The sequence below is a fragment of the Eulemur rufifrons genome, chromosome 11, assembly GCF_041146395.1.
Source record: "Eulemur rufifrons isolate Redbay chromosome 11, OSU_ERuf_1, whole genome shotgun sequence".
Classification (NCBI taxonomy): domain Eukaryota; kingdom Metazoa; phylum Chordata; class Mammalia; order Primates; family Lemuridae; genus Eulemur; species Eulemur rufifrons.
The window spans coordinates 11,481,224-11,493,166 of NC_090993.1; the positions used below are offsets into that span (position 1 = coordinate 11,481,224).

General features: G+C 46.7%; 1 protein-coding gene across 1 annotated transcript; it reads left to right on the plus strand.

The window, feature by feature from the left end:
* The first annotated feature begins 928 nt into the window (after window positions 1-928).
* On the plus strand, window positions 929-7,854 carry ZP4 (zona pellucida glycoprotein 4). Its single transcript, XM_069484715.1, has 12 exons — window positions 929-1,118; window positions 1,382-1,503; window positions 1,590-1,692; window positions 2,647-2,799; window positions 3,514-3,701; window positions 4,193-4,290; window positions 5,158-5,288; window positions 5,457-5,646; window positions 5,723-5,873; window positions 6,177-6,252; window positions 7,447-7,563; window positions 7,751-7,854. Exons 1-12 carry the CDS (start codon window positions 929-931, stop codon window positions 7,852-7,854), a joined length of 1,623 nt encoding a protein of 540 aa, XP_069340816.1.
* Window positions 7,855-11,943: the final 4,089 nt, after the last annotated feature.

Sequence of the window (11,943 nt, forward strand, 5' to 3'; positions counted from 1 at the left end):
TCTGAGCTACCTAGTCAATAGCGCTTTGCTGGGGCAGCCCCAGCAAACTGAGACAGAGGCAATCTCAAATTCTTTCCGTACAATGCAGGCACACACCCACATATACCACACACATCTTGGCATTTGCCATTTTAAAGAGTATGTCCACATATTGCCCTCTGTCCTACTAAGTGGCCTTTGTAATCAGGGTAAGGACTTTCATTCTCAGATCACAACTGCATGGAAAGCTTTGTATTGTTTTCAGCGAATGATAAAGAGCAAGGATATATGTCCCCTAGGTTCCCCTATTCTTTTGATGACACATATACAATTAACTGTTACCACACAAATGGTAACTGTTAAACTCAATGAAAGGCCAGCCAACGCTGCACGTGATCACAGGCCTGCTCAGCTGCTATCACTTTGCCTATAAACTCTGTTCCTTCTGTACACCTTGCCTTGCTCTTGGGTGGAGGCATAATTTCCCACAGGTTTGCACAAATAATGAATAAGTGGACAGGAGCCACGTTGAGTGCCAGCTCGCTATGTCTGCAGAAACTGCAAAACAGGTTGCTTGAAATTACTAGAGTCAGGGGCTTCCCCTCCTGTTAGGATTTTAGAAGTGAGAATTAAATCCATGGTAATTATAAGCTTTGATGACAGAAGTGGGACGTTGGAAGAGACCCTACTGGTTTATGGTGCTCAGAACTTACGGTCACCTGCAAAGACACCATGTGAACCCACAGGGTCTAGGAGGCTGGATGAATTACCCTTCCCAAAAGCGTCCCACCTGTGTGTTCCAAAGCCATGCACCTGGAAACCAGCCTGCTTTCTGTATATAAGGAAACCTCCCAGCGCACGAGGGGCCCCTGACTCAGGAGAGGAGGTGGGCAGTTGGCGAGTTGGCGAGTCGGCGAGTCGGCGGCCAGCCGGGGCTCCTGGTAGCGCCATGTGGCTGCTGTGGTGCGTCTTGCTGTGCTTTCCTTTAGCTCTGGCTCTGAGTGGCCGGCACACACCCAAGGCACCGGATCGTGCTGGCGTGCTCCACTGTGGGCTCCACTGTGGGCTGCAGGGCTTTCGGGTCACTGCAAACCTTCTCAGCCAGGAGGCAGAGACTCCCCCTGTGTTAATAGCGTGGGGTAAGTCTGAAGACTCGCTCGGCCTGGCCGGCACATGATATGTCTCCTCTACTACCTAAAACTGCGCTCTGGCTTCCTGCCTTTAATGAACCCCTGTAGCGGAGAATGAAGAGTCTAAAACATGGCCACTTCTGATGTGCATCTGAGTTCCTTCTTACTGGCAGCGGACCCTCGGGGTCTACTGGCCAGGCTGGCTGTCCTCGCCCAGCGCTGGTGACCCAGACTCTGACCACTGTGCTTTTGACCTCTCCCCACCCCTCCAGACAACCAGGGGCTACCGCACAGGCTGCAGAATGACTCCGGCTGTGGCACTTGGGTAGGGCAGGGCCCGGGCAGCTCTGTGGTGTTGGAAGCAACCTACGGCGGCTGCTATGTCACTGAGTGGGTGAGTACGAGCCAGTGGTCGGGGACACTGAGTGAGCCCCCCTCATGCCACCGTCCAGGCTGACGGCACGGGGCCTGTCCCTGCAGGACTCCCACTATGTCATGCTGGTCGGAGTGGAAGGAGCAGGTGAGGCTGGACCCGACGTGGTTGCAGAGAAGCTGCTGCTCAAGTGTCCTGTGGATCTTCTCGGTCAAGGTTGGACGCTCGCAGGTTCTGGGTGGGGTGGGGCTGCCTGGAAAGGTGCCTTCGGGCCTCTCCTACTGGCTCAGTGCGGTGACACCTGACACTCATGAAGGAAGGGTGGTTTTCTCCCTCTCTCCCCTCCCCAGGGGGTCCTTACGATAACTCCCAGTTGAGAGCTTACTCAGTGCTAGGGCACCGTGGTAAGGGTTTTGCATGTCACTCCCCTAATCCTAACCCCATGCTGCAAACACTATTGCTGTCCCCTGGCAGCGAGCATACCCACAGGCCCGTCCCTGCTGAGTGACAGAGCCGGGATTCAAACAACAGCTAGCCAGGAACCGGGGGCTCCTCACCCGGGGGAAGGGGGAAGGGGACTAACTAGGGGACTTGGAAAACGCCTCCAAGGTGCCAACTGTACACTGAGACTAAAATCCAAGTCCCCTACCCCCTCGGCTGGGGGACACTCGGCCGTCTCACTGGGGAATTAGCAAGTAGGACACCTATTGCAGAAGGTCTCGCCTTGCCATCTGAGAGTCCCACTTCAAAGTCGCAACAGACCTGAATTCCCAGCTCATTCTTCCCACCTGCCTTGGTACCCAAAACACAGCCTGGGTGGGCAACACCCCAGACCTACTGAGCCAGACTACTTTAGAAAGATACCCGGGTAATTCACGTCCACACCATAGCTTGAGAAGCACCCCTCTTGTTACTTGAGGCCTCAAGGAAGGCACCCCACCACTTCTACAGATCTTGCTGGTGTTCCCGCCTTTCAAAAAGAACTAACATCAGGGCCCTCCTAGGAGGTGACTTAATAGTTAACCTTCGGAGACTTAATCTACAATATATAACATAGATGTGCTTATTCAATCATCTACCTATCTGTGGGAATCTAACGTTAATGACTTGTAGCAATGATGTTCAAGACCAACCTTTCTGTACTCTGCCTTCTTCAATACCTAGCCCGAGATGCTCCCGGGGCCGACCCCTGTGACTCCATCCCAGTGGGGGACAGGCTTCCGTGTGCAGCTCCATCCATCTCTCGCAGTGACTGCGAGGCGTTAGGCTGTTGCTACAGCCCCACGGAGGAGAATTCCTGCTATTATGGAAACATGGGTGAGTTACCGCGTTTCTGAAACCAGCTGAGGAAGGGAGCCACTGACTTACAACGAGAGCCAGAGGAGGGTGGAGAGAAGGGTTTGCTCAGAAGGCAAATGGTGATCGGAGGCTGCCTTATGAGCGACGAGTCCTAGGACGCTTGGACCCTAAGTAAGAGTTTTCTACAGCCTTCCAATTTCTATTGTCCCAGAATCCACTGTAAAGCCAGTAACACTGGAACTCGAGAAGTCAGGTCTATGTGCCAGATAATCACTGATAGAAGCTTAACTTTTCCCCCAAAGGATAGCCACTTTGGCTGATGGTCTGAGATTGTGTTTAGAGAGCCTCATTTTTTTAAGATGACTACTTTCTGTGTGTCCTAACTCATGCTCCAAGTTTTTCTAATATTAAAAAGTCGCTTATTGAACATATACACGCCACACTCTAACATCTGAGTCTGAACTGATAAGTAAAACAAGGCAGGAGATAACGAAGGAAACAGAAGCGAGGAGGCTCAATACCTTGCCTGGGGCCATGAGCGGTGCAGGCAGGACTCGAAGGCAGACGCTCATTCAGAGCATCAGCGAGGCAGTTGACAGCTGAGCTTGCACTGAGGCCGCAGCTGGGGACACCAACTTCTCAGAGGAAGGGATCAAAAGTTGTTAGACCTCCTGTCTGGCTCCTTAACGAGAGAGATGACCTGCCTTCAGTATAGCCACTCTGATGTTTCAGTGACCTTGCACTGTAGCCGAGAGGGCCACTTCTCCATCGCTGTGTCTCGGAATGTGACCACGCCCCCCCTGCTTTGGGATTCCGTGCACTTGGCCTTCGGGAATGAGAGCGGATGTGGCCCTGTGATGACGACACACACCTTTGCCCTGTTCGTGTTGCCGTTTACTTCCTGTGGCACTACAAGACGGGTGAGAGCAGCTCTATTCCTGGCTCTGAAAGTCGGTGGGAACGTCCTGGTGAGGGATGGGGGGTATCTTGGCCATGAAGGATGCTCCTGACTCTGTTGCTTGGTGTTCAGGACAGTCTCGAGGGCAGAAGAATGCCTCATCACTGAGACAGTTGAAACTTCCCCTGGGTCAGCAAAGGCCATCACAGCCGTGATCCAGCTAAGGGATTTTTACTTTGCCAAGCCATAGAAAAGGAACAGGTTGCTCTTACTGCAGTGCTCTTGTAAACCAGCAGGGAAGCTTATTATTTTGGGATTGGTGGTAGCACTCCAGCTGCCTCTTGGTTACTCAAAGCCCCTTTCCATTCCTTTGTTCTGCAATAAGGCAGAGTGGTAACTTCCCAGATTCTCACGTGCTCAGGGTAGCATTGCTCAGCACCAGATGAGCAAGCTGCACGAAGCATCATCTGGCTCGCAGGAATGACCAAGACTTCTCACCACCCACTCCTGCAGATCACTGGAGACCAAGCAGTGTATGAAAACGAGCTGGTTGCAACTCGGGATGTCAAACAATGGGGCCATGGCTCCATCACCCGCGACAGCATCTTCAGGTAAAGTCTTAGTAAACCTGACCCTGTTTGGCCAGAATGACGTCCCTTCTTCCATAAAGCCGGAGTTCCAAGGTAAACCCTGAATCCACAAAAGACATTCCTCTGCTGGTGAACCTGTCCACCGCCTTGGTTCGCCAATCTCACGACCACGACTTGATTTGGTCCACCTGCATGGCTGCCTCAAACTTGATCTGAGCCTCGAGCTCTCCTGGGTTTCTGCTATTCCACTTAACCGGGTTGTTTCTCATTTTAGCCTCCATTGTTCATGCTGTAGCCAAAAGGATCCATTGAAAACCTTATATCGGTCAGATCACACACTTAAAGCTTTCTTGTTGATTTTATGCTACGGAAAGACAATATGAACATGACCATCAAAGCCCTGGGCATGAAACAGTCCCTACTCTCCTCTCCAGCCTGACGGCTTCTCACATTCTCGACCCCTCATTCACTAATGGCCAAATGCAGACTGGTGCTTCTGGTGAATTTTCCAAAGTCTTCAAGCTCTCTCTTGCCTCTCTGCTTTTTCTACATCAGGTGTTGCTCCTACCTCAATGGTTATCTTCATTCTCCTTCCTATCAAGTCACCTGAAATGTTTTCCCCGGATCCCTTTCTCTACACAAGGCACCTGTTTCTCATGGAACCATGTCTGTTTCTTACTACGGTTCTTATCTCCAACTCAACCACTGGTCTTAGCTACATATCAATCTCTCCAACTAAAATACAGCTCCCACAAGGGCAGGAACCACAACCATCATATTTACAAATGTGTCTAACACCTGATACTTACTGGGTCCACAAGAGTTAAAATGAAAGGAGGTGTGGTCAGCCCACCCAAGCCAGCGAGCTAAAGTCTCGTCTTCCTGCAGGCTCCGAGTCAGCTGCAGCTACTCCGTGAGTAGCAGCTCTCTCCCAGTTAATGTCCAAGTCTTCACTCTCCCCCCACCCCTTCCTGAGATCCAGCCTGGACCCCTCACTCTGGAACTTCAGATTGCCAAAGGTAAGACCCTCTTGGCTAGGGCATCTGGCCTGAGATCTAAACTGTCACTGCTGGGGCATGAAGACCCCAACTTGGCAATGAGACACTTGTACAGAGGTGTTTATGGAGAAGATAGTCCTCTAGTGACTGTTTCTTACCATGTCAACGCCGTATTTTGGCCTCTTGCAGACCACAACTACAGCTCCTACTACACTGCGGGGGACTACCCAGTGGTGAAGTTGCTGCGGGAGCCCATTTACGTGGAGGTCTCGGTCCTTCACAGGACAGACCCCTACCTGGGGCTGCTCTTACATCAGTGTTGGGCCACGCCCGGCGCAGCCCCCCTGAGTCGGCCACAGTGGCCCGTGCTGGTGAAGGGGTAAGAGGTTCCTCCATCCATCCACCCCCGAGTCCCTCAAAGGAGCCCCTCCTGACTGCCGGGTCTCTTGGCGCAGATGTCCCTACAGTGGAGACAATTATCAGACCCAGCTGCTCCCGGTCCAGAAAGCCTCGGATCTGCCATTTCCCTCTCACCACCGGCGCTTCAGCATTCATACCTTCAGCTTCGTGGACCCTGCGGCAGCAAAGCAGCCGCTCAGGGGACAGGTAGGACGCCGCCTTCCCACCCCTCAGCAGAGCCCTGAACCTCCCTGGGACCTGGGACTATTTCCACATCCTGTCACTCCTCAGCCCTAATACTGGCTGTCGGTTCTGCCCAGAGCAGCCCTTGATACCAACTGAGTGAGGTCTGTCAACCGGACTCTGGTTCTTTAGGGCTTTTATGACATTGGCTTGGGCTACCAAGGTTTTCTGATAAATCTCCTGAACTTCTTGCTTGGGAGACAAAGCAGGTTTGAAGACGTACAAGGTGGTGGCACACAGTGTGACTCGCATTCTGTTGGCTCCCAGGTGTACCTGCACTGCAGTGTGTCAGTGTGCCAGCCTGCTGAGACGCCGTCCTGTAGGGTAACCTGTCCTGCCGACCGTGAGTATCCCAGCTGTCTATACGAGAGGACAGACTTGAATGAGTCTTGAGTCCCATGTTTAACCCAGCTTAGCCTCTCGCCAAATAATTCAACTGGAGATTTCCCTTATTGTATAAGACTGCTCCAAGTACCTACTATACAATAGAACAGAGTCTACTCACTTCCTGGAATACCAGGTCTCTTCAAATAAGTTCTAGTGTTCTATACTGCTGTAGGATGACTACAGTTAACAATGCATAGTCTCAAATAGTTAGAGGATGTTGAATGTTCCCAACACAAACAATAAATGGTTGACATGGATATGCTAATTACCCTGATCAGATCACTATACTTTATATATAGAGACACCACGATCAAATATGTACAAACACAAAAAATAAGCTATAAATCCTCAGGTAACTTTCAACCTTTCCATATGAATTTTTATTAGACCAGGTGCCAAGCCAGTCTATTTCCTACATATGGTTCAAAATCATACCTGGCTAGCTTACAAATGTAAATGTCTACACCTGCTTGAAGGTCTGGCAACATGGGCTAAAGATCTCCAGGTAGAATGACTGTGGACATAGTATGTCCTCCAGTTAATCACGGCCAATGCTCCTAAGGTGTGTATGTACTCCACCTGGTCCACTAACCTACCTGTCTAGCCCCTGAATGAACTGGGATCCATGACCCCTAAAGCTTTAAGTCCCTTCCAGCAAAACTCACAGTAACTAAATGGTACTTAAGTATTTAATGTAGCATTTTACATACTTAGCATCCAGCTCCGATCACGTATATTACCTCTACTTCTAATGAACTAAACCACCTCAGACCAACATTCTCAAGGTCCTATAACTGGAAACAGAAGCAGGATTCGAATAGTTCTGTTCTCTATTTTACCAGTTGCCTCTCTCACAGGCAAAGGGCTCTAAATTACAAACATGCTAGCGTCAAAGGGATCTTTCATCAGGAAAGGATGGCGGTTGGAGATAGTTTCTAATATTTCTATGCGCAGATCCCAGTGATACTGAGGTGTTAGATACAAAGTCTGACTTGATCAAGTTTGTCTTAACACACTAAAATGAGGCCTTTGTAAAGCATGGAACAGCTTTCCATATCAAGGGACCTGGACTTGTACCATAACACCCCCTACCCCTGCCCTATGTGAACAAAAACAAAACTTAAGTCGCCAGCTCTCATCTCTCCACCAGGAAGAAGAAACTCTAACATCAGTCTTCAGAATAGTACTGCTAGTGTTTCTAGCAAGGGCCCCATGATTCTACTTCAAGCCACTAAGGATCCTTCAGGAAAATTCCATAAATACTCAAGTGAGTAGGAGGAGACCTAACTTGCTATCTGAAGCACCAGTCAACCCAAAGCTGCTCCTTCCCTACTGATCAGTGTTTTTCTGAAAAGAGACTAACATTTTCCCATACCAGAAGACTGCCAGTCGGTCAGGCCACAGACTCGCTTGGTTGACTTCAGCATGTATTAATCTGTCTTTCCATCCTCTAGGTGTTCCTGTAGACTCGCAAGCTCTGTGGGTGGCAGGCCTTTCTGGGGCCTTAATTGCTGGAGTCTTGTTAGTATCCTACTTGGCTATCAGGAAACGGAGATGAGTTACTCAGACCAAATGTGTCAATAAAATAAGATTGCACTACTCGCCTGGGTCGAGCTTTTCATTTGAAAGGTAGGAAGCTAATAAAATGAACCTATCTGCTTTTGCCATCTCATCTTTCAAGCTTGGGGTGGTATCTCACCTGAGAATAAAATAAAAACTGTGATATGATAAACCCCTTACTTAGTAGAGGTTTTATAAGCTCAAGAGGAAAATACAGAACCCAACCCTTCCACAAGACAAGAGCAACCTAGCTGGAGTTAGAACTGGTCTGTAACTAGTCATGAATCTTAGACCACTGGTTTGCCAACTCTAGTGTATGCATCAAGATCACAGGAAGACTGGGAAGAAAATTACTGGCCCCACTCTGAGTTTGATTCAGTAAGTCTGGGATGAGGCTTAACCATTCACATTTCTAACCGTTTCCCAGATGATGATGTTCTTCCTAGTCCAAGCATCAGACTTTGAAACTCGTAGGTAGAGCAATGACTGAAAGGATGTAGCCAATCATGAATCGGTCAGCAGGAGGTAGCTTGATCAGAGGATGCTTAGTTGAGCCAGAACTGACGAGTAGTTTCCTAGTCTAGTGGACCTTAAGACTGGTAGGAAAGACAGGGGCATACAATCACTGTGACATCTCAATCTAAATGTCCTGTTCAAGGAACACTCTGGGGTACCCTCCTGCCACAGTAAAGCTCCACAACTAATCCTGGTTAAACAAAATTTCCTTATTCATCCCTCTTCAGGAAGTAATGTCTAGGTTGACACTTCAGCAATGTGAAAGGTGTTACTGTTGGCTTTTGAACGACATTTTTGCAGTCAAGCCAACCCCACTTCAAACTGCTAAGCAAGGAAATGAATAATTCCCTTTCTCAGACAGGGATGCTACACGCTTATATGACAAACCATCCTAGATGTTTGATAACATGCTTGAGCCTCCTGACAGTCGATGTGGTGAGCATTCACCCCCAATGTCTAGAACCCAGGGCAGATAGAGGTCAAGTAACTTGCCAGTGTCACCTGGTCAAGTAAGGGTAGAGCTAGAACTTGAACTTCAGTTTTGGAGTTAGACATTTATATTTTACGAAAGCTCTTTCGAGACCAGTTTCCAGGGGCAGGCACAGGTTCAGCTTGATGAAGAGTTCTCTTAGGCTTGTGGGCTTTATGCTTTGCAAATGTCTGTGTCTACTGACCTTCCGTGCTGACAGCTGAGACTTCGAGAGGAGAAGTAGAACAATGGTCTCTAATTGCAGTGGTGGCAATTTTTAACTCATCACTAAACAACTCACCTTGGCAATTGTAAATGGATAAAATCTTTTAACCTGATACATCTAAAATTTATCTGACATATAAATTCAAGGTTTTAATATTGTCTCTGAAAACCATTACATACTTAATTTGCATGGTGAACATTGATGGGAAATACTGTATTTCTAGGTATTCAAAGTTGAGAATTTACATCTATTTTCCAATAGCTGAATACTACAACATCTGTCTCAAAACTACATTTTTATACTAACCAAACTTCAAGTGCTCAACAGCATCATCTGGCAAAGAGCTACTCTAGCTAGTAGCTACAGAGTGACCCTAAAGTCTAACTAATTAAAATGTCTGTTGGACGTACTATATGACTGACATGATACTATGCATTGGGAGTAAAGCAATGAACAAGAAAGCTGCCCCAACAACTGGAGCAGGCAAGTGTCAGGTGACAAATAAGAAAAATAAAGTTGGGTAAAGAATGACTGGAAAGGGGAATTGCCAAATTACATCTTACTCTCCCTGTACGAGAAATAAGTGGATATGGTCAGGAATTCTTAGCTTACCCCTAAAGCAAAGCAAATGTACAAGGTCCTCTAAATGCAACTAAATCATGAATCTGGGTGCCAAGAACCAGGAAGGCTAGTCTAGCACAGTCCCTGGGATGTAGGTTGTTTACGTGGTATCAGTTTGCCCTTTGGGGGGGGAGTGGTAACACGTGTACTATCCTATATATCTCCAAAGGGAGCTAGAACTTGTTTCCTGTATTTTACCACGGAATTTCTCTTCAAAAAATATAAGAGTAATATCCTATATTTCTGCACATATAGTATTCTGGTTTTATAACAATAAAATCCTTACTAGAACTTAGTCTGATCAACGGAGAAAGGAATATTGTTGTAGAAAAAACAACTAAAATGTAGCTCTGAATTGTAATAGTCCCTCCTTAAAGTTGAGTAACTGCTCTAAAGAGAAATATTAGTTGGAGCCATTAATTTGAATAGCTTATTATAGTGTCTCTTAGCTAAACTAGAAACTTAATTATTCCCCCCACACATACTCCTGGCCTCATGCTTAAACTTGCATTATTTTTTTGGCATTTGTCCAATTTTCAACAGCCTTTGCCTAGGAACTAGTAAAAATTTCTCACCAAAGGATGCTTATTAAATATATACTTATGTGCAATGCAGAGCTTAAAGCTGCACCCTAAAAATGAGAAAAATTTCATGAGCTACCCAGGACCCTCCATATCTCTCCTTCCTGACAGAACTATCGTTTTAATCAAGTATCTACCCCACCCTACATCTATGTCCGGAGGTGAAGCTGACCTCATCCTGGTTCTAGCAAGAAGTATCTTTAGTCTAAGCATAATCCCATCCCTCTTGTTAGCAGCTGGTTCTGGAGTGAGGGTGTGAAGCTGCCCTGGAGAACAACTACAGAGAGAATTTGGAAAAATCTCCTCACTCCTAAGAGCTATTAGGGGTACTCTCTCTTCTTCCTCCGTATTTTTGTGTGCAGCTGTGAAGTCTAAAACTGCCACACCCAGTGTGCTATGTGCCTACGTTTAAAATCAGAATTAAAGATGCCAGAGTGAGGATTGGAAAAATACTTGGTTCTTGTTGACATCTTTGAACCATCAAGTCAACCTGTCTCTGGACTTCTAGTTATATATGGTAATAAATTTCCTCACTGTTTCAGCTCTAAAAGATAACAGCGCTGTTAAATATATAGACATAGAGACAAAAGCAAGCAGAACCTGTTGAACACTTATGGTATGCTGCATTCTATAGAAGATAAAATAATTACAAAAAAGCAAACTCACATTTACTTTGATTTACCCAAATGTCTACTTTGAGTTTATCGTGGAAGGTTTACCAAGATCATTTTGGTTTTCTACCCATTTGGTACCTTTCCTTGGCAAGAATGAGGGGCACACCCCCTCACAGAAGCAAAAGTAAAATTCATTGTTGAAAGTTTTTTTTTTTTTTTTTTCTTTAAACACTCTCCATATGTCAGGCACTGCATGGGGGAGGTACTGAGGATCAGAACTCAGTCTAGAGAACAAAAACTTACTGAGCTGACTAGAAATACAGAGACACACACACAAGCAAGGTTATTGACTATGGCCACGCGTAGGGACCCAGACTGCAGGGTGAGGGCTTGGGAATTTGAGAGTGTGTTTGGTGAACGATGCAGGATGAGAAGGGCAGAGAGAAGGTCCAGGGCTTGGAAGAAGAGACAGGACATTCCAAATGGAAGAAAAAACATGACCAAAGTCAGACGGAGGCAACAAACAGCCTGATGTGTCCAGCAGATGCCAAAGCATGTGATAAAGCTATAATTCTGTAAAGACCGCAAAAATGGATCCAGAAGGGATCGACATAGCCATGGAACGAAGCAGAGAGTTGGGAGTGAACCATTTGTACGGGCGAATTTACTACCTAAAAAAGGCAGGATTTCTAAATCAGTGCAGAAACAATAACACATTTCTCTTTTCACTCTATATATCTCTATATTGTTTAAATTTTTTTACAGCAACCATATTCATGTATCATTAATTTTTAAATGACAATTGAAATCATCTGTTGCCTTTACGCACTATGAAAGTGATACCTCTACATTGAACATTTTAGAAAGCACAGGAAAGTAAAAAGATAAACACTGCCCTTTGGTTCATACCCTTCCAAACTTTTACACATGTATTACTTTTTAACAAAAGATTACACTTGACATCCTTGTGTATCCTGATTTCTTTTTATCGCCAATTGTGGTGGTTTTAAAATATGTCTGCAAGTTCTTTGACACCTGTCTCTTCAGGAGGTACCCCCCG

Coding starts and splice junctions, on each gene's coding strand:
- ZP4 (XM_069484715.1), top strand. CDS start 929: ATGTGGCTGCTGTGGTGCGTCTTGCTGTGCTTTCCTTTAGCTCTGGCT. Junction 1,119..1,381: donor CCCTGTGTTAATAGCGTGGG/GTAAGTCTGAAG, acceptor CCACCCCTCCAG/ACAACCAGGGGCTACCGCAC. Junction 3,702..4,192: donor CCTGTGGCACTACAAGACGG/GTGAGAGCAGCT, acceptor CCACTCCTGCAG/ATCACTGGAGACCAAGCAGT.